General features: G+C 34.6%; 2 protein-coding genes across 2 annotated transcripts; both read right to left on the minus strand.

Moving 5' to 3' along the window:
- Positions 1 to 7,190: 7,190 nt before the first annotated feature.
- Positions 7,191 to 10,402, minus strand: LOC122313137 (inactive leucine-rich repeat receptor-like protein kinase CORYNE). Its single transcript, XM_043127881.1, has 2 exons — positions 8,391 to 10,402; positions 7,191 to 7,906 (listed from the first exon to the last, which is right to left on the minus strand). The coding sequence occupies exons 1-2, from the start codon at positions 9,260 to 9,262 to the stop codon at positions 7,597 to 7,599; spliced, it is 1,182 nt and encodes a 393-aa protein (XP_042983815.1). The 5' UTR covers positions 9,263 to 10,402; the 3' UTR covers positions 7,191 to 7,596.
- A 1,733-nt stretch (positions 10,403 to 12,135) lies between these two features.
- LOC122313136 (ADP-ribosylation factor GTPase-activating protein AGD3-like) lies at positions 12,136 to 23,997 on the minus strand. The gene is made up of 19 exons (XM_043127880.1): positions 23,253 to 23,997; positions 22,330 to 22,406; positions 21,866 to 21,966; positions 21,613 to 21,683; positions 19,485 to 19,547; positions 18,317 to 18,361; positions 17,767 to 17,832; positions 17,634 to 17,681; positions 17,406 to 17,501; positions 17,281 to 17,322; positions 16,743 to 16,958; positions 16,489 to 16,620; positions 16,159 to 16,386; positions 15,901 to 15,987; positions 15,473 to 15,811; positions 14,336 to 14,481; positions 14,135 to 14,228; positions 12,842 to 13,269; positions 12,136 to 12,637 (listed from the first exon to the last, which is right to left on the minus strand). Exons 1-19 carry the CDS (start codon positions 23,295 to 23,297, stop codon positions 12,523 to 12,525), a joined length of 2,439 nt encoding a protein of 812 aa, XP_042983814.1. The 5' UTR covers positions 23,298 to 23,997; the 3' UTR covers positions 12,136 to 12,522.
- Positions 23,998 to 26,507: the final 2,510 nt, after the last annotated feature.

The raw sequence follows: 26,507 nt of genomic DNA on the forward strand, positions 1-26,507 counted from the left end.
TTCTCTTATATTTTTCTTTTAAATATATTTTTTTATTTTTTTAATAAAAATATTAATTTTCCAACCACTTTTGGAAACGGAACGGAATTATTGTCCTACCTTGTGCATACGGTTACTGTACTGTACTGAGCTCTTTGTCCTCTGATTAACCGGCAAACGGGGATGGTAAACATGACCATTCAGGGCTCACCATAACGTCGTTAGCTTTACGGGGTACGTGTCGATCTTCAATTGGGCAGCACAAGACGACGTCTGTCTTTGAGGGTAGACGAAAAGTAATGCTGATTTCGGGAAGAGGGTTTGTCCTGTTATTAACAGGCAGGATTAGAGGGAGACGGAAGGGAATTGCTTGGGGATTTTAATAAAGAAGCGAGAGTATTTTATAAAGTCACCTGGTTGGTAGATCACCCGCTAATAAAAATCTCGGTTCTTGCGTGGAAAATAAGTGAGAAGATTGTCTGTTGCTTCCATTTTCTCTCCGTTCGAAGGTGATTAGATCAGGGACTTCATGTATATTGACTTAAAGCCTAGGACCAGCTGATAACACGGCTTCGTGAAAGTGACCATTGGGAGAAAGACACGTATCCGGAAATTACGCTCTATTCATTCTTTCTCCAGCGATTTTTTTTTTTTTCCCTCTCTCGACTGCATATTAGAGGGCGTTTGGGTTAAGAATTACTCTCATTAGTCTCATCTTATTATTAGAACAGAATAAATCATTCATCATTTATAATTTTTAATTCAATTTTTTATTTACTTAACTTATATTTAAAATTATTTTATCTTATCTCACTCAAATAACTCTTCTAAAATTTGATTAAAAGTTAAAATTTTAGCTAAAGTTAAAACTATTGAAAATATTAATTCATATTAAACTGTCTATTCTAAATTCAAAATAAGAATATTACGTATTTTAATAATAATTTTAAAAAAATTATAGTTTACAAATACACTTTATATATTAATTAATAATTTATTTTTTACTTAAAATTATTATTTTCTTTTTATTTTTTCTCTCAATTTAATTATCCAACAAATACACTTCAACTAAAGGAGGAGGAAAAAAAAAATTTGAGAACTGAACAGTAGAACCATAGAACAGTAAAACTTGAAAAATATTTTTAGACTTAAAAAATTATTTTGGAGATGAACTAGAACTCCAAACTTGGAGAGTAGTTTCACTTTATTATAACTCAAAAGTGGAGAGTTGAAATTTTGACTATTTTAATACAAACCGCTTTGATAAAAATTAGGCAAAATTTGACTAGACTAATGCTAAAGCTCTATCATAAGAGAAGATGAAAGTGTGTAATCTCTTTGTAAAAGAATATTTACATTTGAAAATTATCAAGATTAGATTGGGTTAAAAACTTATTTCAACAAATAATAATTAATATGATTTTATATAATACGTTATACTTTATAATAAAAATATTTTTATAATTTAACGTATGAAATCATGACACGTTAATTTATAAATTTATTTTTATAAAAAAAATTATAATTAATGCATTTCTCTAATATAAATTATTATATTATTTGGATCAAACACAATATTAAAATATAATATAAATAATTAAATCTATCTCTTTCTATTAGATGATCGGTCTATTTCTCACGCTAATACGAACAAACTTGGGTGCTGAGTAGGAGGATAAGTTTGGCTACACAGAACCATGCATTGCATTACATATGGATGGATGATTTATCGTTAGATGGGGTCGGACGCCTTCGTCTTGTAGCAGTAGTACTGTTCCGTCATGATCAAGGCAGAGAATTGGGGAATCTTAGATTTCTAAAACATGCCATGATTCTATCCACCATTTGCGCGCCTTAGTTTGTCTAAAGCACTGCAAAGAGTATCTGTTTGAGTCACATATCTTTTCATTACTTGCCTTGCTTTTTATTCTTGGTTCATTCATATTTAGGGCTATATGTGAGGATCATATGTTTCCCACTACTTTTTCAAATAATTTTGATCTCTGCCTGCCTATTCTAATACATCAAATCCACACTTCGGACACTCCCATTTTTTGACATTTATTTTTTAGAAATACTATAACCATAAAAACATTACATAAAGATAATTTTATAAACTGATATGATTTGATATGATTCGTCAAATTATAAAGTTATTTGTATTGTAAAATAGATATAAAAGTTAAACACGTTAATTTATGAAATTATTTTTGTATAATTCTTTTATAGATGTAACAATACTCTTTCTGTGTTTGGGATCATGGGTATGGATCAGTTTTCTATTCCCATTTAAACAATATAAGTTATTCAAAACATTCTGAAGTCACTCATAGGGTTTTTTTTTTTTTTTGTTCCTTTTAAAGCGTAGGGTTGGGTTTGGTATGATTTAATTTCTTAATTTTATGTATTTTTTTTAAAATTGAATGATATAAAGAGAGAAGAAAAAAAATAGCATATTTAATATAATATTTAGTTAGAAATAGATTATATAAAAGTAAATTCACAAAATGACGTAATTTAACATAGACATCATATTATAAAGTTCATTTTATCGTACATTTCACATAAAATTAGATCAGTTTATAAATTTATTTTTATACAATCTATTTATATCTATAATACTACTCTAAACTAACCACATGCATCGACAAAGCAAACACATGCACCAAAAAAAAAAAAGGGGGGGGGGGGGGGGGGGGGGGGGATGTAAATACCCAAATGACCATGACTCGTAAGCAAGCCGGTAGGTGGACAAAGCATGGAATATACATCCAACTGGGAAAGTGTTTTTGATAATATTATATTCTTAAGGAAAATGCTTCCCGATTGGCACCATATGTTGGTTTTTCCCCCTCAATGCATGGGACGATTCTTATCTTGTTGTGTATATTTTAATTTGGATTGAACCATTCATTAATGTTCATTCTTGTACGTTCTAATATAAAGGTGGACTAAAGTGAGTTCATGACCCGTGCACGACATGAACTTTGACTCAAGTAGAATACTTTTGGTTTAGAATTTTGTTATATACAGTCACTTTTATGTATTTTTTACGTACTATATTGATGTGATTGGTCAAAGTGATTATTTTATATTAACAAAATGACACAGTCAATCACATTAATAGAGTATAAATGAGTGTGTAAAAATGACTACACATAACATTTTTACATTAGATGTCTATATCTAGTCTAGGATTGAAACTTTAAGGAATTGGATTCTACACAACGGTACTAAATTGATTAAGATTCGAGAATATATTTGAATAAGATATAAGACTTTTGAGTATATCATGACTGTCAATTTCACTTTGCTTTAATAAATTTAATATAATGCCTTGTGCATATATAGACATTGGTTTCTTCCACATAGAAAGGTAATCTCAAATATATAATATAGATTGAGAACTTTAGAAGATCTCATTATTTATTTATCATGTCTCCCTGTCGACCTTCTTTATCATTGTTTATAATGTTATCATAATATATGGTTCAACGACTTGTTTGACAAGGAATTACGAGACAGGCTAATGCAATGAACACCGAGTCATTGAATATGCCTAGAATACTTTATCTCCTCAATGGTAAACATAAGTACCTTACACAGAGATCGTAAAGTCATTAAGGTGGTGAAAATGTTAGACGATCAGCCGTGAAAATGTTAGACGATCAGCCAACAATGCAAATAAAAAAACTTGTAGCCCGTGGCCGTTGGTCTCCGAGGAACTATATAGGCCTAGAATTTACTTATAAATATTCCTACTATTAGGACTATAAATAAATCATTCTATTCGTTAGCTCGCTCAGTACTTATTTGTTTAAACTCAAATCAAACTCGACTTATAAAAAAAAAGCTTACTCGTGAAAATAGATATCCGCTCGATTTGTAAAAGACACATACTCAACAAAACTCGACTCGAATTGACTAAGGCTCGTTATGGCCCGTTCGTTTATGCTCGAGTCGACTCGTTAGCTCGACTAAATTAAAACTCATTTATATATTGATCAATATATATACATACACCTATGTATATATACATATGTATATGTATTATCTAATAATATAAGCATACTACTTTTATAATTAAATATATAATATGTAATCTAATTACCTATGTCTATATAGTGAATATACTTCATAGATATATTTTATAATTTGTATAATAATTAGTCGGTAAAATTTAATAATTTCATATATTAGTATATGGGAATCATATATGAATAGAAATATGTTATCATATTAAGTATATGTATTAATAATATATATATAGACATATAATATATTGTTATTTTGGATAAATATCAATTAGTTAAATATTAATAATTTATAATTTTTTTAAATTTTATAATTCAATAGAGGTTCTACTTGTTAGTTGTATAAATTCAACATTAGATTTTTTTATTTAATTTATTAATTTTTAAATCTTATTCAAAATATAAATAATTTGAGCTCAAACTTAGCTCGGCTCGACTTGAACTCGTTTGTGGGACGAACTCGAGCTTGAGTTGAGAGTTTAACTTATCGAATCGAGTTCGAATAAAGAATAAAAAAAATATTCGAGTATTTTGAGTTGAATTGAGTTTGGCAAATCAAAGACCGGTTCGGCTTGACTCGATTACAGCCCTACCTACGCCGTATGTTAATATCTAAAATAAATAATAAAATCTATTTATTTTTAATTTATTTTATTAGTTTAAATTTATAAAATAAGTAGTAATTTAATATGATATTACGACAGAAATTTTTGACCTACACATAAGAAGAGTGTTAAAATATAAAATAAATAAATATATATATTTCTATTAATTTAAATTTTGATTACAAGTCGTGATTTAATAATATGTATATATATATATATTATATATGGGGACAAACCCAACATCCGTATGCAAGGTTGCTATATATTGCTAGTGAGTAATGACAAAATACAGCCGTTTCATAATTATTTTAAGCTATATAATAAAATAATATTTTTTAAATTCAAACATAGGAAACTTCAAAATTTGTACAAAAGTTGTTTACTAATTGTCTCTTAAATCATCTCTCATTGCCTATTTCTAGCTGACTGCTGTCGTATATGGTGGAGGGATTCTTCCGAGCGAGACAGATCATGCATTTTCCCAGCCCTGGGGTATCTAATCATCACACTCATATTACAATTTCATTCCATTTACGACTAGGTATCATTGTCCATCAATTTTTATATTTATTTTTTAAAAATATAAAAAATCATTTAGTGTGATAAAAGTATCACATTTTATATAATATGATAAAAATAATAGAAGAGATAAAATATACTAGACTCATAATATTTTCAAGGTCCAGTCCAACTATCCAAGTTGGGAGGTTTCGTCAAGAGGGAAGAAAGAGAAAGGAGGGGACAAAAGGCTGTGTATTTAGAAGAAAATGAAAAATATGACATCAAATGAGAGAGGATGAGACATAAAGGAAGAGAGAGAAGAGATAAAGGAGAGAGAATCAAACGACTTCAGGAACTTTTTGGCCAAGTTTTCTTAGGAGCTTTTTCAACCTCATAATGAGAGCTCCATAAATAAGACCTCCACTAGAAAATAGACTTCTAATATTTATTGTATAATGAGGATTAAAGGTTATAAGAGATTGTAAAACAAACATATTATAATCGGTTATCTCCCTCAAACGTCACGTATACGTAGGTAATATGTCGAATTATATAAATTTATGTGTCTCTCTCTTAATTTTTTCTGTATTTATTTTCTATTTATTACTATAAATGTACACACAGACACCTTAAGGTTGCACCGGAGGCTCCACACCACACCGATTGAGGCTCAAATCGTCATAGTGAGCTAAGAATAACTCTTTCTCTCGTTCCAACCTATTGTACCTTTTTTAGGCGTTAATAAATAGAATAGAAATGTTGTGCATAGCATTGTTTGACAGCGAAGAGTAATTCTAAATTCAGTCTATCGAAATTTAGCATATGGAATTACCAAAGGGATTGATTGAGTGTTCATATGAAAGAACTTGGGCCGTTTCACATTTGTCTCGTTCAAATTTTAACGTGCACGTAACTAATTCCTTGAAATTGCATCGTAAGTAAGCCCAAACATCATGATTTTATAATACTGCGGAAACGAAGTTCATATTTAATTTCATAGTTAAGGGCATCATCATTATCTAGACTATACAGTACACTGCCATTCAAAAGATAAAATAAAACTATTCTTTTTAGTGGAACCATCATTTTACAAAATGTTTGACGCAAGACTTGTTTATTAATCAACTGGGACAACTGGCGAAAGGGTTTTGGGGGACATAACTAAGGAAGTCTACCTACAATGGGATTTTGTGGGTGTCTCGGGGAGCAAGGGAGAAAGCTACCAACACTTTGATGCATTGGATGAAGTTGATTCCCACCTGCTTTCACATTGACTTGAAGAGATGAGGTGGCAAAGGTTTTTGGAACTACTCCCAACTTACGTACTACTACTTTCTTGTGGATTTACGTGAGAGCTGTGAGCACACCGTTTTGAGCACACCGTTTTGAAATCTACCCATCCCCTATCTCTAGCTTGTCTCATGGGACCCCAAACTTTTTTTTGAGTCCTGTTTTGGAGGGGGGAAAACAGAAGAGAAAATAAAAACAAGGAGGTGATCCGGAAATCTCAGCAAACTCGTGTGCATGCATTTGGAGTTTTGGAAATGAAAAAAGTTATAATTATAAAAATGAACGAGCCCGTTCTGTTTCGAAGAACTAGAAAAAGGACTCCATTATCTCTATCCCCCACGATTCAGTTCAATGCTCCTTTCCACAGTTTCCATGACTGAGTTCGTCCCAGATGCATGACCTCTTTAACCACTCTCACCCACTCGGCATTTACACAGCAGGAGAATACATTTTGTCAGACTTTAGTCAAGACAAGCTAAATTGATACTATTGCTCCTTTTAGCTGTTTCAGGATCAGAAACTCACAGCCGAAAATTCCCAAAAACAAAGATCAGAACACAAGATGAACGATTTAAAGCCTCAAATGCAAAGGACGCAAACGTGAGAACTTCTAAATGCTGTTATCTGTTTAATACAATGAAGTTGAGAGGAGTTTTATTTGTCGTTTTTATGGTTTGAATGCTACATACCAAGAAGGCACAAGGAGATTCCCTGTTGAGTTGGTCCTACAGTCAATGCGTTAAAGCAAAAGAGAATTGCTGTCAAGTTAAAAAACGATCCGTGATTCCAAAAAAGTATTGTCCAATAAAGACACCCAACCAAACCCCACCATCACCAAGAATGTAAAACATAATAATACAAATGTCTCGGCATAATTACCTGAGCAAAGACTCATCCTCTCGGTTCAAACATTTTCTCGCATGCCAATGTCCTCACTATCAAATATCAGTTATGTACAGACCTCTAGATGCTAAGATAAGAATAATCATACAGATTTGAAAAGAGGCAAGAAGCTAAACAATACAAGATGCAGCAATCACAGCCACAACACCAGGATCAATTTGCAGTTTGTAAAAGAGATTGCTACACATGGATTGTAGGCATGATCCCTTCAAGCATAAAATTCCAATGTTCCAATTCCAAAAATCTACAGAAAACTGGTGATCAGTAGTTTACTTAAATTTCCTTCAAAAACTGTGTAGTTGGGTTAGCATGTGAACAAGCTCATCACTGGAAGGCCTGTCTGCAGGAACGTCTGATAGGCATTTGACAGCTATTCTCATTGCCATCAGCATCTCATCTTCCTCCACTTCTTCCCCTAGAATACTCTTATCTAGCACTTCTCGTGCCTCCCCTGCTTGCTGCAAATGCCTAAGCCACTGTCCCAAACTCACCCCACTAGCCGGCTCTCCAAAGAATGGGTCAGTAGGGTCTCTACCAGTTAACAAAACGCCCAATATCATCCCAAAACTGAAAACGTCACTCTTATCAGTATACCTGTTTCAAACCAAAATATCCACCATCATGCATTGGTACATGTTTGATACAAAACAAAACAACCTAAAATCTCAGACTCAGTTGCAACCAGAAAAATGGGGCCATGGAAAACAACAGGTCCTCAACCCCAATTGTAAGATTAGCAACATAGAGGGGAGAATGTAAATTCTCCAAGTACAATCCCAAAACCCTGACAGCATCAATTGACCATACAAACCAAGAATGCCTCTAAAATACCACTAGTTAATTGGAAGTGCAAGACGAGTGATTAAAATTTTTCTACCAAGTTTAATTTCAATGTAGATATCAGAATCTAAGTTGGTAATTTCAATAGAATAAGAGACGGTACATAACCCACTGAGGTATAAGTGTTCAAAGAAACAAGAAAACAAATAGCAAGGAAATGAATATGCTTCACGTAAAAATCTTGTATATAGGGATATGCTTTAATATCTCTCAACTCTGAAAGTTTATATATTATCACCTGCAATTTTGGAAACACTCCGGAGCAATGTAGCCCGAAGTTACTCTATCCAAACTGGGCATGAGCTTAGCCAACCCACAATCCGCCAACCTGGGTTCAAAATCTGCATCTAACATCACATTTGTAGGCTTCAAGTTATAGTGAAGAAAATGAGAGTCACAATCGAAATGAAGATACTGAAGCCCTTTAACAACCCCAACTGCAATCCTCAGGCGCAGCCCCCACCCAAGCTGCAACTGATTATCTCTAACTCTATGCATTGCATCCTCGAGACTACCAGTCGGGACATAGTCATAAAGCAAAGAAAGCCCACCACCGGATTCGCGAACATAAGCCCTTAGGCTCATTAAATTTCGGTGTCTCAAACTGGCAAGCATTTCCAGCTCCTGCTGTATCATTCTCTTCAGGCACTTCTCCGGGGAACCGGTCGGCAACTGTTCGAGCCTCTTCACCGCGATGACAAGCCCGTTGTCGAGCACAGTCCGGTAGTATTTCCCATTAGAGCTTGATCCCAACAAATGGATTTCATTGGCGAGAGCAGCTTGGAGCGTCATGGGAGTGATTTTGGGGGAGAATATGACGGGGCCTTTGAGAAGTGGGGTCCGATTGAGGTACCGGATGACGCTGCGGACTATCAGAGCGAACAAAAGGGCACCAAGGAAACCGGTTAGTGCTCCTAATGCAATGCTGAGAAGAATACTTCGAAGCCCATTTTGGAATTTGGGTGGTGGAGGCTGAGAGGAGATGTGCTTAGTCGTTTTCTCTCGGCAGTACGCAGCGGCGTGGTGAAAGCAGAACGAGACCAACAACAAAAGAAGAGGAAAGAACCTGTCGTTGTTAAAGGAGTGGGTGTATTTTCCTCTTTTCTCCATTTTCCTTCGTGCCAAGCCAAAGAGCTCAGAACCGAGAGAGAGAGAGAGAGAGAGAGAGAGAGAGAGTTCTTTAAGCTAGATGATGTCCCGGTGTTATTTCATTTGTTTTTTAATTTTTATTTTTGAGGATTTCAGGTGCCTGAATATCGCAATGGGAATCACAAAACGCTCACAAAATTCCCTTTGCGGGCCTTTCCAATTAAGTTTGCTTGGAAATCTGATAAAAAAATGGCACCTTCAACCGAGTCCTCAAAGCGCTTCAAATGTTCAATCCCATAAAAGAAAGCTCGAAGTGCCTAAGACTGGCACGTATAGCAGATCAAAAGAAGGCAAAATAAATGGATTTTGACCCAAAAATCTTCACAGGAAAATCGCAAAGAATCATTTCTTCTTGGAGTCCCTCCATCTTTACTTCTCTCTCACATGAAGAAACGGCCTTTTTTACCAATCTGAACTTGAAGGTGAATCTGCAAATCTAAACCTCTATAAAATTGCACTCTTTACAAAATACCATAAAGATTCACCGTCAAAGAGGTGTGGTTGCTTGATTAGCTCCGAGTTGAGGGCCCCCAAAAATACATTTTTTCTCTGTTAAAGATAAAGATTGATAAGCAACATCAAAACAGGGCACCTAGAAACCCTTTTTTTTCTTTTTTTCTTTTTTCTTTTTTAGTATTTAAACTAGCAAAAGCATAAGGACTTGAGATTCGCCACCTCCGCCAACAACTACCACGACCATAATCGTCCTAGAAAACTCGAAATACAAACAAAACCCCGAATGAAACTTTGGCTTGCCTTGCCTTGCCTCGGTCTCTCCCTCTCTCTGTTATAGTGTCTATGCCTGACCATTTCTATGCGCACAAAACTGGGGCGTCCCGCCTTTAGGAGATATACCGTACAACGTGTAGGATTCCAGTGCCATGTCGGATGAAGCATTGCTGGCCGGGCGTCCCCATCACGAGGGAGGGGTGCGAAAGCGAAGAGACATCGAGCTGTGTGCAGGAAGAAACGAGGGGGGCTTCGAGGATCTTGACCGTTGGCTTAGTTAAGATATGATCAGGATCGTTGAAAGGGAAGCCACTGGAGTTTGTTCTCATGCTTATGCTGATGCAAGTGCCACTGTCTTCTGGCGAAGATTAGGTTAGGCGTGGCCGGACAGTAAATAGAAAAATTGAGATAAAAGTTAAATAATATATTATTATAATATTATTTTTAATATTATTATAATTTTAAAATTTGATAAAGTTGAAATTTTTTATTAGAAAAATTGAGATAAAAGTTAAATAATATATTATTATAATATTATTTTTAATATTATTATAATTTTAAAATTTGATAAAGTTGAAATTTTTTATTATATTTTATGTAAAAATTTAAGAAAATTATAATAATAAAATAAAATAAGATAAAGTAATTTTACTGTCTGCCTAAATAAAGTCTCTCTTTTTCTTTAAGATGATGCTAGAGTGGCTCTCGATAATGTCTATCAAGAAGGCTAACTATCTCTATTTGATGCATTTTTTTAATATCTTCATACATTTTTAAAAAATTACAACATCAATAAAAAAAAGCACATTTATTTAATCACGTAATTAAAAAAAAGAAATGCTATTGGGAGAAATGCTCATTTATCTTTTCTTTAACTTTCATCGAACAATTGCTTTTATATTTTTTTTTATATATTTATTTTTAGATAAATGATATTAACAGTCATGAATTGTGTAAGAGCCACGTAATTTTTTTGAAATAAATAAATAAATACGAGACTCACTAAAAAAATAAATTTTTAATAATAAATAACTTTTTTTAAAGCGATTGTGCAACTATTATGCACTCTACAACTATATATAACATTACTTTTCTTTTCAATAGTAAAGCTTTCATAATGTTCTTTTGCACACCTTACTAAGGATGTATACATTTTTTGAATATACAAACTTCTCATGTTCTCATTAAAAAAATAAAGAAAAATTAGAAACACATTTTAAAAAATCAACTTTTTTGTGATGAACTTTATTGTTTTTTTGGAAATATTGGGCGAAACTTCGTACCCTAAAACTATTTTTAACATTACTCAATCATAAATCACGTAATAATAATATGAGAATATTGCCTACTTCAATATATTTTAATTATCAAAACATATTCATCAATTTTTAATATAAATTAAGATTAAAATAACTTTTTTTCACACGCCCATGGGTAGTCCAAGTGGTAAAGGAGAACTCGTGTGGGTAAGCTCCATGCCACAAGTTTGATTTCTCAGAAATAAAACTACAACTTAAGTAGGAGGTCATGGCAGTGCTGTATTCTCCCAGAAGTTTAGGTTCTATGGATGAGCCACGTCAAACAAATACTTAAAATTCAAGTAACTCTCACAAAACTAATTTCTTCCTAAACAAATTTTCAATAGACTCCAACTAATTTGCAAATTTTCTTCCTACAATTGAATGGGTTGAAATATTGCTTGTATGTTTCTAGGAAGATTTTTACGAGGCACTGATGCAGAATGCATTGTAAATGTCATTGCTAAGATAAATAAAATGACTTTCGATTAATTATTTTAAATAAAAATTTAGATACACAAATGCTATAAATGTCATATCAGCCACCGGTCATTGGAGACTCAGTTCGATGGTCCCTATTTATTAAGATAATTGTTACTTATATAAAGATAATAAAACGGGATGAGGATCTTCTGAAAAAATTTACCCATAAAAGAACGAACAAAAGCACACACATACCTTTTTCAGCACGACATACAGCATTGTTCCAAACCACGTACAAAGAGACATTTGTGCATTCAAAGAAAGACTTGCGGCCACAACAAAGCTGAAAGCCTCGTTAAAACAAACCAATTTACAAATACACAATTCCTCGAACCATTTCATCACAACTACTTTTTATAAAATAAAAATAAAAAATTAAATCATCACAGCTTTCACAAAAGAGGGAGCAAACAAACTGAATGAACAAAAATCACATGACCTTACAAAGCCCTTGACTGAAAGGCTGCCAGTGCTCGACTCTGGCCAAAGGCACCTGTCTTAAACTACATATCCGGGGACTGATTTGCAGTGAATCCAATGGGAGTAGACATACCGACCTACCACTCTAAATCCTCAAAAAACAATAGTGGAATACCCTCAATGTAAATACTATGTCAATAATTACACAAAATTCAATACAATCGTATCTCTCTCTTCGATTACCCATATTTAATGTAATTGGCCTTCAGTAATTTCTTGTTCAAAAGAATCTTATCCATTTGAGTAAGCTAATAAAGCAAGTACATCACTATCACCGAAGTTTGACTCTACTGCTAGCTCAAACGGATTTATACCTTTGCAATTTACAGCTCGGGGATCAGCTCCTCTGCCAATACATTAGAAACCCTTTAGTGGTATTCTATAAGTAGCGCGGAGTAAAAAAATTAAATGGATTGAAATAAAATAAAACAAAATGAAACACCAAAATAAAAAAAAAATAAAAATAAAAAAGAGGCCAGAACCATAGGAGGTAGAAGAACGACTTCTATGAATGCATACAAACTCACAGAAGCAATAATGATAAACGCACCTTGTAAGAAGCAACTTCACATATGTGGTCCTGCCTCTGCAAATGCAGTGGTGGAGTGGCGTTTGGCCTCTGCAATCAGTTGCATTTATGTTTGCACCATACTGTAGGAGGAGTTCTATCATGCCTATGTCTGCAGTTTCACAAGCTAGGTGAAGCAGGGTGCATCCATCTAGATTCTCCAGGCTCAGGGCTTCACTTGTACCTGCCAAATTCGTAGAACTAGTGAAGGACCTCTCCATTGAATCCCCTGCTAAAGAGGACTCACAAGATGTTTGCTTGTATGCAACATTCACATCAGCTTCAGAATTAACAATGTGACGGTATACAGCTTTCTTGTCATTAGCACGCACACCCTCCCAGATTTGTTGTGCGACTAAATGAGGATATTGCCTGTCTTTTGACTTGCGAACAAAAAGCTTTTCTGCATACTGTGATCAAATGAAAACATCCACCACTTAAAATATTTATACAGCAGTCTAAAAACTTTGCAAGTAGCACAGGGTGCATAACCTTAATAATGCACACAAAAAAACAGACATTTGAGAATTTTCAAATATCATTATTGCATCTCCAAGACAGCTAAGAGATTTCCAGAGAGAAATGGCATGCAATCTGACTACCCTCTCTCTCTCTCTCTCTCTCTCTCTCTCTCTCTCTCTCTCTCTCTCTCTCCTTGAAAGTCACAAGAAAAAAATAACATCCATGGCCCTCAATTTACTGAACTAATAACAAACTCAGATGAAAACCGACTGATTTACTTATGCAATTCAGTACCATCTGGAGCTATTACTTCATATAGATCATTTTCATCTCAAGAAAATCGTCATTTAGAAACCAAAAACAAGCTGAAGTTGGTTCCATAGCATTATGCTACTCTTAAAAACAAGTTACAAGTGAATCAAACATATTCTAAGTATTTCCTTATCTTTCCAGTTCTAAGATATCAACAGTTGGCTGAGCTGATTTCTTAAAACTAATGAGTTGTCTAGCAATACCTCTAAAGAAAAACATAAAAAGCCTAATAAAAAATATCACATACACTTAAAAAATGCAATGCTAACGACAAAAGATAATGTTAAAATAGATCAAAATATATAAATCCGGTCATGTACATGTTTTTATTTACAGTGGAAAATTGTCACCAACAACAAGATTAAGATGTAATTATGACGTTCATGGGAAAGGCATTAACATCACTGCACGTATCTCATTACACAAGCCACGGGCAATTATCTTTGGTTAAAAGAGAGCGACTCAAATGAAAATACAAAATAGAAGACCTGATTGTCACACCTTTGCATGGATGAACTTTTCTTTCACTGATATAGAATCAGTGTGACTAGGTTTACAGAGAAAAATCAACTGTGATTTATCGGACTCGTATAAGCTTCAAAAACAGAACAAAAAAAGTAAATGTTAGTATACCTAAGAAAAATAATATAGTTCTGTGGAGCTTAAACAATCCTATTTCAATGCTTAAATTAGATTCCTCACCCCACAGGGACGAGATCAAGCTGGAAGCCACTTCTTGATTGCAATAGTTCCTCCCAGACCGAGTTCACAAATGTATTGCCCAGAGACTGAAACAAACTTATAACCGAAGGATCCCACACCTTGACATCAAGTGTAAGAGATCGTACCTGCAATAGCGGTCAACACAAATGAGCATACCATCATAAAACAGAAGCTTATCCAACTGTAACGATACTCATCACAACCATTCAAATATATATGAGTGCAGCCCCGGGGGGGGGGGGGGGGGGGGGGGGGGGGTTAATTCCCGCTAAATGAGTTACTCAATATTCTCTTTGATTCTCAATTTAACCATACATGGGATAATGCATGCCCATATTATCATGTCTAAAACAGAGTCCATCAATTGCATAGGGGGAAGATTTCCCAGCTTCTTTGTCTTATTATATCAGTTTAAAAAATGATCAAAAATAAGAATAAGAAAGAGCCTAAGTACATGGGACATATACAAGAGTGGGACCTAGACACTATTCTTTTAACAGAGAAATTTGAGAGTATAATTAATCATCTAATTGAAGAGTTAATAGTTTGATATACATATAAAAATTAATAATACTATTATCTTTTAGAATTTTCAAATCAAAAGATCTATCTCCTAAGAATCTGAGACCGTCAATGCAGAAAAAAGGAAAACAAGAAAACTAACAATATGTTTGGAGGGATGTACATGGATAGAAGGCAAAAGGGCGTGGATGCATAAAATAAGAAAAGAGCAAACTTGTTTTCAGCAATGCAACAGTAAATCTACGTCCCTGTTGTCTCAATTGTATGAGCTACATAACCTTCTCTAGTTAGATGATAATAGAAGTTGGACCTTAGTTTGGGACAAGCATCAAAATATCTTGAAGCAGTCCTACTTACATGCAATACCAGCACTCAAGTCACAGAACACTACTACAAGTCTAAAGATGACCACTAGAACTATAGCATAGAAACTTATTTTGAAGATTAACTGGTATCTGATAATATGTAAACTCATGTGAAACTTCTATGGGTATGTTCATCGTTGAGCATCCAGATAAAAGATTCTGCAAAGCTATAGAAATTTCAGTCAGTAGCACATTGTTTGCCCCAGAAACAAGGACAAATAGAATTTACCTTCGATATGTGCACCCCAAGATTACGGTGAACACCAGAACATTGAATACAAACAAGAACACCAAGATTTAATGATGCCCAATCTGGTTCAGGGGCACCACAATCAGCACATTTATCATTTCCGCAAACTCTTCGCAATACATCAGTTAGCTTCTCACTTTTTATGCAGGACCGTTGTGGTTGCATATTTCTTATTGGGCGTTCATGATGTGCAGTAGCATGGCTCCTCTCTGATGTATATTCTTCAACTGTGCAGGGATCAAAGTCAGAACTTTCAAACGAACTACTCTCACTTGCAGACCGATAATGACTAATTCCCATCAGATTAGCAGACGGACACTGCAATATGGTGGAACCTTCAGTCTTCTAAACAATGACGAATATAATTGGCACAATCGTGATTTTTCAAAAAATAAAATAAAAATTACCATCTCAGGAGCTTGAGAACTAAGTAATGAAGCAATGACCCCTGTGATCTTTTCAATCCAATCCTTTTGATCCAGGGCACTCTCTGCCTGCACTGACAAGCATAAATAAGTGTTATTGAGGATCTTTTACCAAACATAAACCCTCCAAAGTACACCATCCTCTTGTCAGAATCATCGAGCAAATTTTTAGTTCTGAAAGTTTGAAGTTCATAAAACAAAACCTAAAGCCACAAGGACATGCTACCCCTCGAGTCAAACCTGCAAAGTGTAGTTCTTTGTAGGTGAAATGATCCTGAAGCAAAACCTAAGATCTGATTGGTCAGCATCAACTTTGATTGTTGATGTAAGCAGGTTCACTGTGTGACGAGCAACAGATTTCTCATCGTGTACCCCACCACTATGGTAATGAGATGAAAGCCAGCGACTCAGCAGTCCAGAACCAAGCTCCGAACTATGCCTCTGACCAGAAAGTTGACTGCTAGAGGCCTAAAAGATAGAACAAAACACAAGCATGAAAGGTAAGAGTGGTTGGCCAGCAGAGACTTCAACCAATATGCAGAATGACTAATACCATAACAAAATACTTACAGATGGTTTGCTGCACTGTTTCCGATAGTAATACAACATTCCTCGGCTATCAAGAACAAAAAACCTTCTTTTCCAGTCACCCCTTAAGTTTGAGGAACGCTTTGAGAGATAACCTTGTCGAATGGTTTGAATCTGAGAAATTTCTTACAGCATTAGAGAAATAGGAAACAACTAGAAAGATGAGAAAATGTAAATTGGAAAACACAGATAGTCTTAAAGACAGTTTTTTTATAAATTAAAAAAATAATATTAACCTTTCCGTTTGCAGCAGACTGCATGACTGCCTCTATCATTTTGTGTGAACTTCTAGCAATGGCTTGTATACCATCTCCATTAGGAGATCTGTTCATACCATAGGAAGACCACCTACTCTCTCGATCCACCTGCCTTTTATAATCTTGCATCCTTTCAGAAAGTGCAGCCTGCTCATAGTTAGACCTTTCTCTTGACTGTTGTGCATAAGTCAAGACCTGGAAAACAACAATAAATCACAAATTTCAATAAATTGCCATGCCAAGACAATATTTAACATGAGAAATGTATGAATTCTCTCAGCTTATGAACCATATTCCAATTCCCCACTATCTTGAATTGGCCAGACAAAACTGTTATTCCCATTTTGCTCCTCCTAAAGTCAGATTCACATGGCCTTGATATGTTAACAATCCCAGCATCTACAGCACAAGCTTTTCTTTTCTTTTTTATGCACTCCCTAGAGATGCTCGTACCATTTTGCCAAGTCAGGCTATGAAAGCCTACTAAAACTTTTTACTCATCATAATTTTAAAATACCTGATTAATGTACGGTTCCATTTGATGCAACAACTCATATCCCTACATATAGTAAAAAGTTCAAGATGAGCATATCTATGCCAAAACATGTGAAAAGGGCAGAAAGTTCCAGCCATATCATCTACCTGTTTGAAGTAACGAAGATGTGCATCCATTGTCCCACTGACTGCTTCCAAAAATTCAAATCTCTTTTTTGCCTCGACATTAGAAAGTGCAGTTACCTGGACAGAGTGATCTAATTCATAAAAGGCTAGGACTAGGAGGAATCACTAATACAAGATCAAGTAGTCGGGTTTCAGTGATCATGGGAACATTCATTTCTGGTAAAAGAAAGGATCAAGAAATTAAATTACCAAATTGAAACGAGCTTGCTCAAATGTAGACCTTGCATTATGAAGCTCCTGGAATTTCTTGAAACTACATTAGAATTTAAAGATGGAAACTTTCCAGTTCTGTGAAAAACAAAAAACTAATGTCACACGATACCTCCTCTAAACCAATTGCCACTTCTGTCTTTGTGCCTTTCCTCAGGGACAGAAACTTTTCACGAGCCTGTGTCATTATGAGCAATATGAAAAAGTAAACATTACTCACCAAAACAATATCACATGCATCATTCATCTCAAAACATCCTTCAAATATCCAACTCCATGGTGAAATTATTGAAAGAAGATGGCAGTTTAGCCATTTGTTGCTGTATCAACATGCATGACCCAGATTTATTCACTACTACCTAAGAAATTAAGAAAACCTATTTAATTCCAAGATGCACAAAGAAAAGAGGAAAAATCACATTTATAAATCACAAACTTAGAACCTCATTCTTTACGACAGTATGAACATGACAAAATAGCAATGCTGCAAGGGTTTTGGATGAAACTAGAGTTAAAAGTCACTTTTAGCCAACCTAATGCTGTATGAACATAGACTCATTTTAATAAAGAAACGATAACTGTGAGGAGTTTTTCCTGAGATGCATGCAGATGACATCAACTAGAACAACAAAATTATTAAGAATTCAAGACAAGGGATGCACCTGGTCATAAACAATACTAGCCTTGTCAAAACGCTTCCGTGCTTCCTGCACTAAGAGAGATCCCTTAAACCAACTTTGCAACAATAAATATTAAAAACCAGTCTAAAAATTCTCTATTTGACACAAGTCTCACACCTAGAAGGAAATCTTAAGATGATAAATGACATGCTTGATTAGGGGTGAAAATTTTTTGGTCTGGACAAGAAAAACCGACCGGACCAGACCGAATTCACCCGTACTTGGTCTCGGTACATGGTGCCTCCAAAATTTGGTTTTCAGTCCGGTCCCGGGGTGTGGTTTTTTGGGACCAGACCGGACCAAAACCGACAGAATCACTTACATATAAATTTTTTAAATATTTATATATATAATATATCATTTATATAGTAGTTGTATAAGTTAATTATATAATTTTCTCTAATCTATCACCATTGACCATATAAATGTGTAGCTCATATGAACCGACTGAACCAATAGCGATTCAGAAAAAGGATGGACCAAAATTTTCGGTCCATGACCCCAAACCAGACTAAACCGAACCAGACTAGACTCATTACACCCCTCAGCTTGAGTGGGGATTCAAACCTCATTGCATAAATCGCTTATAAAAAGAATATACCATATAGAAAAATTGTTGTCACAGCTCAACAGGAGGCATTCTCTGCACATGCCTAAGGCTCTAGACTGAAGTAAGATCCAAAGAATTTCATTTCAACACGAAAATGGGGGTAAGTACAGGTCAGCACCAATAGAATGAAGTGCACAAGCTGACAAACAGATAAACAGCTTCCCCTGCATTCCAAATTATTCATAAAAGAATATAACAAAATTTTAAAGTTTCAGCTTTCATGAGACTCTTCTCCACCCTCCTATTGTAGAAGATTATAAGGAAAATGAAAATTATAAAGCCAATGCAAGACCAAATGCCCCCACCTAAAGAGGTGACCACGAGATCAACAATTATGTAGATGTGATAACATTACTACTCATGCCACAAGTGGTGGAAGCAATAGATAGTTTAACTAAGTAATATCAAATTGCGTTTAGACATGAAATTTCTGTTGTTGGACCTAAGCTTAAGTATTATACCATATCCAAATTGATAGCTTGTAAAAGGTTATTATAATGTATATCTAAAACGCACTAAGAGTTAAACAATTCACAGTACCTTGACCTCGTGCAGATCAATATTGACAAACTGCAGTAATCTGTCATTCATCATGTGCTCAACCTGAGAGGTAAAAAACAATTAAAGCATGTCAAGAAGATTATTTGTAACATAATAGCAATTGAAAATATTTAACTAAATAAAGATAATGACTACTCAGTAAATAAAAAATACATGAGAAATAACTTATCAAAAAAAAAATACATGAGAAATAATTTATTTGAGGGGAAACACACACAGAGAGGGAGGGAGGGAGGGAAAAATCTTAGATTTCTCAATAACACAAAACTTGATCATTGTTTAGACAACAAACTTACTATATATAAATTCACCCTACTATATGTGAAAAAGATGACGGAACAAACATTTTCAACCATGCATCATGTTACATGATGCTTTGCAGAATTCTCTCTAATCGTCCTTAAATCTTAAAGTAAGAATAACAAACGCAGTAAAATATAAATTATAAAACAAAGAAAACTAGAGCAGTTTTACAAAGGTACACATGACTTATAATTTTCAAAGGTCCAAGTTAGCTTCCATTTTATAGGCAATAAGACAAGTTGAAGTTGAATTGATGCTGAAAAATTCTTTTTAAATCATAATAAGATTTGTTTAGATCATATTAATGTGATTATTAGCATAGAATGGGATAAGCAAGATTTAATCCGTCAAAATCCTAGTTCAGTTAAACTCAACCCCCCAAGACCACTTCCTCCATGCCTCATCCCTCCATTCTTGATGATCACCGAGTCTCCCTCCCACCAAATTCTCAGAAAAACACTCCGACTTGATCACATATTTCATCTATATATTTTTCCCTCTGCCAACTCCTCAACACACAACAAACAACACAAACCCAAATTTAGAAACTGAGCCTCTGTTTCATGTAAACAAATCGAGCCATCCAGCCACCATGATTCCCTACCGCATCTCCTTCATCTCATGTTTCACCACCACGTTCGAAGGAGATCCCAGTCGCTACCGGCGTAGATCTCCTGTGCACCCTTGTCTCAATAGTCGGGTGGCCTGCATTGCTAAAATTACACGAGGAGGGGAACTTCCTCGCGATGACTGAAAACTAAACTCCTCTCCATCCGTGGATTTAAAGACTACCTCTTATTAAAACAATCTACAAATGCACGATTCTGGGACAACCAGTCCATTCCCATAATCACGTCAAATCCGGACATATTAAATACGATCAGTTTGCACATAGAATCCTCCCTTGAATCTCTATTGGACATCCAATCAAAATAGAATCACAAACGATATGCTCTCCTTGAGGGCGCAACAACAAATATACTAGGTTCTAGCGGCTCTTCTCAGTCAAAGGTGCATAGTGATTGGAAATAAAAGAATGAGTGGCACCATAATCGAATACAATGGAGGCATGACGTGAAAATAATGATAATGTACCTATATGAATGTCATAATGACTTAGAACTATAAAGATCATATAATTTATGCATCATTCTATACATATCTAAACTTAGGATAGCATAAAATTTTTTATGAAAACCTTACGTTTATTATGTTTACATTGTGATGAGTTTCTTAACTCATTTTAGTTTTATTTCATGTTTTTAACCACCCAGCTAAGGATGATGACAAGAAGCAGGCAGGCCAAGACTAGATGGAGCAATCAATTAACTCCCAGACTTCTTAGAATAAATTGTTGTTATGACGTGAATTTGTTCAATTTATTCATTTAATATTTTCGGAAGACATTTTTATTAAATAATTATTTTATGAAATAAATGCTAATTGCATTTTATTAAATGTGAAATCTCTTGCCGGGCTATATTTTATGAAAACACGTGACACTCCTAGCCTTAGGGAAGGGGGTGTTACACTTTTCTTCTCTTTTCTCGACTTCGTGAAAGTCAAGAGGAGCATGAGAAAACAGTTGACAACGTAAGCCAGTAAGTATGGACTGTAAGTCAAACACATTTTGAGGTTCAATTAGCAAGTAAAAGCTATAACAAAAGATAGAACAGGAAGTGGAGATGAGATGGCATTGGTTGAAAATTCAATGCCCTGGGACCTGGATCAGTAGGAAACTAATCAAGAATCATGTACAGGAGCTAGGATTGAAAGTTCTTAAGAAACAATTCAGGATTTTCACCTGTGATCGAAGAAGTTCTTTGTAAGTCCCAATTTCTCTCAGCGCAATAGTAAATTTGGTCATAACAGGGCCTGTAGCAGCATAGAAATTCAATTTAAATTAGTAGACACCTCAATCAGCAATTTGAGAGCCATGAATCATGGATATTCCAGTATCAAAGTGCAATCTCTAAAAACTGTCAAGGCAAAGAGTTAATTACCATTTAGCAACTGGAGAATATAGAATAAAGCCCAGCATGAACAAATTGACATACCTCCAAAAGCCAAACTAATAGGATCATCATGCCCTCCACCAAAAGTTTCTAGTGCACCCACAAAAGCAATATCCCCATCATATTCCTCCCCAAGTCCTTCACTGTGGGAGGACAAAAAAATGCAATTAAAACCCCTCACAAACTGAAGGTCCATAGGATAGCAAAGATTACCTTATGCAACCAAAAACATCAGGAGCGACTCAGAAACCGCTAAACAAAGCTTAGTTTCAAAAACAGGATCTAGGTAGAGATTCTAATTTACATTGTCAACAATTTTATTCAAAATGAAAGCAATAGCTAGACAATTGAAAATTTGGAAAACTTTCTATAACATGAATCTATGACTTGAATTTTGTTTTTAGTAAGTACTAGAGCTTGAATTAAATTATTGAGGGATGATATAGAAACACGTTTATAAATGTGGACATAGGTACTAATCAAAAAATAAATAACTGTGTACATACGTGTATTTTCGGCACCCTTTGTAAAACTTTAAACTTCGCTCCCTTAATGATTCAGCACTTTCCTCCAAGCTTTGTATCTGTTTAACAAGAAATCATCAACAAGCCACAATACTTCAGAGCAGTGTATAAATCATGAATGCAATAAATTCCACCAAATTATTTCAACCATGTTAAAAGGAAGTCAGTTGATAAAAATATGCTATCCATCTCAGACATGGATACCATGTCAACTTAAAAATTCAATTACAGTGATGGTATCTTCAGAAATCATTAACAATTTGCTTCAAGTATTTGAAAAATACAAACCTGGAATGTCATGAAGTTGACACAGAGCCTCTACCTTCAATCTCTCACAATCAGGAGTGTTTCCACCACCGACTTGACTCGACTCAACTCAACTAAACATTAATAATGACTGCATGGGGTAGCCACAATACCTAGACCAAGCTACCGGCAAACAAAACTATAGAAGGAAATTAACCAACTCAAAGTTCTAATCGTATCATATTTGAAGCTTCAGCCTTCACATATAAAGTTGTACGACTTATACCATAGGCTCTTAATAAGCTTCAAAGCAATATTATCTAGGCTAAACATTTTAGCATCGCGGAAGCAAATATAAAAAATTTCACGAACTGTTAAACAAGTAAACAATTACGGACAATTACAATCAAGTAAACTGCAAACTCTTACAACCATAATTTTCATATTACTCAGATATGTTCAATTAATACAAATTTCCTTAAAACTTTAAACTCTAAAATATAGACATACAGGTAATCTTCAATAGTAAAATTCGAAAGTTCCTATTGACTTTCCTAGATTTCCCCAGACGGCAAACAGAGCATTGGAACGTGCTCTCATCAGTTATACAATTAAAGATAATTCAGCTGTGAGCATGCAAGAACAGAGAGAGGAGGGACCTGCTTGCGAAACATAGGAGAGTCATCGAGCTTTGCGAAATGCATTTTTAAGACCAAGATTCTTGCTCTACTCAGCGCAAAATATTAATCTACCATTACATCCAAAGCTCGGTCTTCGCTAATCAAACATATAACCACCGCGGAGCAGCACGACTCCGAGCGAGATCTCGCATTGTACTCCCATCTTATTCGCCATTCAACCGAAACAAACAAAACGAATGGTAAATAAAAGAAAACACCTCCAGCACTTGAAATCACGGCCCTGAGGCATATACGAGATAGATTTGCATAAATTTCACAACCACTAACGCCTACGGGAAAATAAACTTTCTGAGTCCCGGATCCTTTTTTTTTTTCCGTTTTTGCTTTTTTTTTTCCTATTTACATCTTTCCAATTCCAGTTTTGGTATCGGAACCCTAGAAGAGCAGGCAAAATGGCCGGATTAATAAACCCTGGGAAGAACAGGCAACATGGAGGTTAGATTAGCGGCTGCAGCACATCAGAGGTGGTGTTTATTGGGAACCGAAAAGGGATTCAATTAGGAAATTTCTCTTTTAACAAGAAGATGTCTAAACCATGCGTGCGAGAGAGAGAGACAGGCACAGACATAGATAAAAGCGAAACACACGAAGAGAGCCACCTTTCTATAGCTTCTCCACCCCACAATTTAGAAAACAAACCCAAAAATAAAAAAAAACACAAAAACGTTTCTTTTCCTTTCTTCGTGTAATTTCCTTGCTTTATTTATATCCGGCGGGCACTATAATAGAAAATGCATGGATTTTCGATCCGGGAAACAAGTGTCAGAGTCTCCCGACGGATCTATATCTATAACCAAGTTTGGTTGCACGCCGAAATGAGATTTTAGTACTGTTTGGCACGTAAAATTTTTATTACAAACGTAAAATTAGATATAATTTTTTTAAATTTTTATATAAAATATAATAAATAATTTAATTTTTTTCTATTTTTTAAATTTTAAAATAATAATATTAAAATATAATATTTTAATATTTAATTTTAAAATTCAAAATTCTCATATAAGAATTTTATGTGACCAAACAGAACAAATTAAAGTTAAAAATTAAATAAATAGTTATATTATATAAAATTATTTTTATGTATATTTTATATATTTTATTGATGTAATTGATTAAAATATTTATTTTCTATTTAAAAAAAATAACGTAACCAATTATATTAATTGAAGGAATAAAAAATAGACAAAAGTAAATGTACACAAATTTTTATATTTTTAATAGAAAAATTATATCATTTATTATTTTATTGATAGGACAAGACTTACAAACGAGATAGATAATGATAGACTTACTACTTTTTTATTATACAGTGTATTTGAAATTTTATATTCTATTATTATTTTCTTTTAGGTACTTTTTTAATATTCTTAATTATTAAAAAAAATTAAAAATATATATATAATTTTACTAATAATTTTCTGTTCTACACCTCTCCGACCTACACGCCAGCCAAAACTGGAGCTTGCCGATCTATAAGACTAGACAAGCGGTGCCCTGAGATGAGGGCCACATGCCATCCAAACTAAGCACATTCTACTCCATTTTCTTCTCCAACCTCGGATCTTTCCAAATTCACCAACGCCTCCTCTCTCTCTCTCTCTCTCCCTCTCTCTCTCCAATCGACGCATTTGATATACACATCATCGTTGCCCCGCCACACAACTCGGATACTGCCATACACCAAATCGACTTAATTAAACTTTTCTAACTATTTTACTACTTTCCTCTTAAACTATAGTTGTTGTACTCTCTAAGCGACAAAAATCATCGAGCTACTCCAAAAAAAATCTCTAAAAACAACTTGCAGAAGAGAACGTGACTCAAAACAATTCATAAATTTCTGAACACTAAAGTCTATTGACTTCTTCAATGAATGAAATGTTGGGTGGAAGTATTTATTCACCTTTTTTATTTGAGTAATAAGATTTTTGTTGGGCCATTCAAATTCGGACATACGACATGGGTCCCAATATGAACCAGAGACACGTGTCTCAAGTTCCAACTAAGCTAGTATATGTTGGTTTTGGATTGATTTGAATTATATAATCGTGGAGCGTGCAAACATCTAGAGGTGAAAACCGACCTATCAGTGCGGTTTTTCGTCCAAAACCGAAACCACACCGATGGGTGAAAATGACACAAATCTCGACCGAAATCGGCTGGAGAATAGGGAGGAAATCGTCGTCCTTGATCTCGGTGTAACTCCAGTCGGTTCATCAGCTTCTTCGATTACTATATGCTTCGTGAGAGAAAGCGAGAGATGGTGATGAAGCCACAGTGAAGCTACAGTGACTAAGATTTTTGAGAGATTATATAATATATACACTAAGAATACTCACAGAAACCGGAGGCGGAGGGAGTCATGGAGGCCGGAGGAAAATGGGGATCACCAGTTCAGCTCTGCGGCGCTGTTCAACGAAGAGTCACAGAGTGAAAGACTTGGAGAGAGAGACAAAAAATCAGGGGGGAGGGCGGCAGAAGAGAATAGGGAAAAGGAGAGGGGAACTGGGAACGGAAAGGGTAATAACCCTAACTCGTTCCCAACCAAATAGCATCGTGGCTTTTATTTTTTTGTTACTCATTTAAACAAAAAGATGCCGTTTTATATGAAATGACATCGTTTTTATATAAGATACATATTAAAAATATATATATAAGGTCAATCGATTTATCGGTTTTGTGTGGTCGAACAGAGACCGAGCCTACCGATATCGGTTTCTATTTATTTCTACCGCCGACCAACCGGTTCTTCTCCGGTTCTGGCGTCTGACAGTTAGTTGCCATCGGTGGAGGTGGGTTCTCCGATTTCTTGTACACCCCTACAAGCATCGTATAATTATTATTTTTTTAAAAAAGTAGAATCAATTATTAAAAAAAATTAATTTATTTTCATATAAGTTATATATAATATATTAATTTATTTTTTTAAAGTGATTATATTGTATATGAATATTCACGATTGTAAATATTATTTTTTTTTATAATTATCTTACTTTTCTTATGAGAATCCAAATGATGATGAAAGATCACTACATTATAGTATAATTGAAATATATATTATAACTATGGGATCAATAATTTATACAACATTAATATTAGAAGCAAACCCTAATCACTTTTTCGACGGTTTGCACCGCCTTTACTTTTCTTTTCTTTCTTTCCTTCTCTTTTGTGTTCAATTTCAACAAAGTTGATTACTTTATAGTCCTTTGC

Source organism: Carya illinoinensis, chromosome 6 (genome assembly GCF_018687715.1).
Source record: "Carya illinoinensis cultivar Pawnee chromosome 6, C.illinoinensisPawnee_v1, whole genome shotgun sequence".
Classification (NCBI taxonomy): domain Eukaryota; kingdom Viridiplantae; phylum Streptophyta; class Magnoliopsida; order Fagales; family Juglandaceae; genus Carya; species Carya illinoinensis.

Coding starts and splice junctions, on each gene's coding strand:
- LOC122313137 (XM_043127881.1), bottom strand. CDS start 9,262: ATGGAGAAAAGAGGAAAATACACCCACTCCTTTAACAACGACAGGTTC. Junction 7,907..8,390: donor GAGTGTTTCCAAAATTGCAG/GTGATAATATAT, acceptor GGTTTGAAACAG/GTATACTGATAAGAGTGACG.
- LOC122313136 (XM_043127880.1), bottom strand. CDS start 23,297: ATGCATTTCGCAAAGCTCGATGACTCTCCTATGTTTCGCAAGCAG. Junction 21,967..22,329: donor AAAGGGTGCCGAAAATACAC/GTATGTACACAG, acceptor GTCCTCCCACAG/TGAAGGACTTGGGGAGGAAT. Junction 16,959..17,280: donor TGGAACCGTACATTAATCAG/GTATTTTAAAAT, acceptor GTTGTTTTCCAG/GTCTTGACTTATGCACAACA.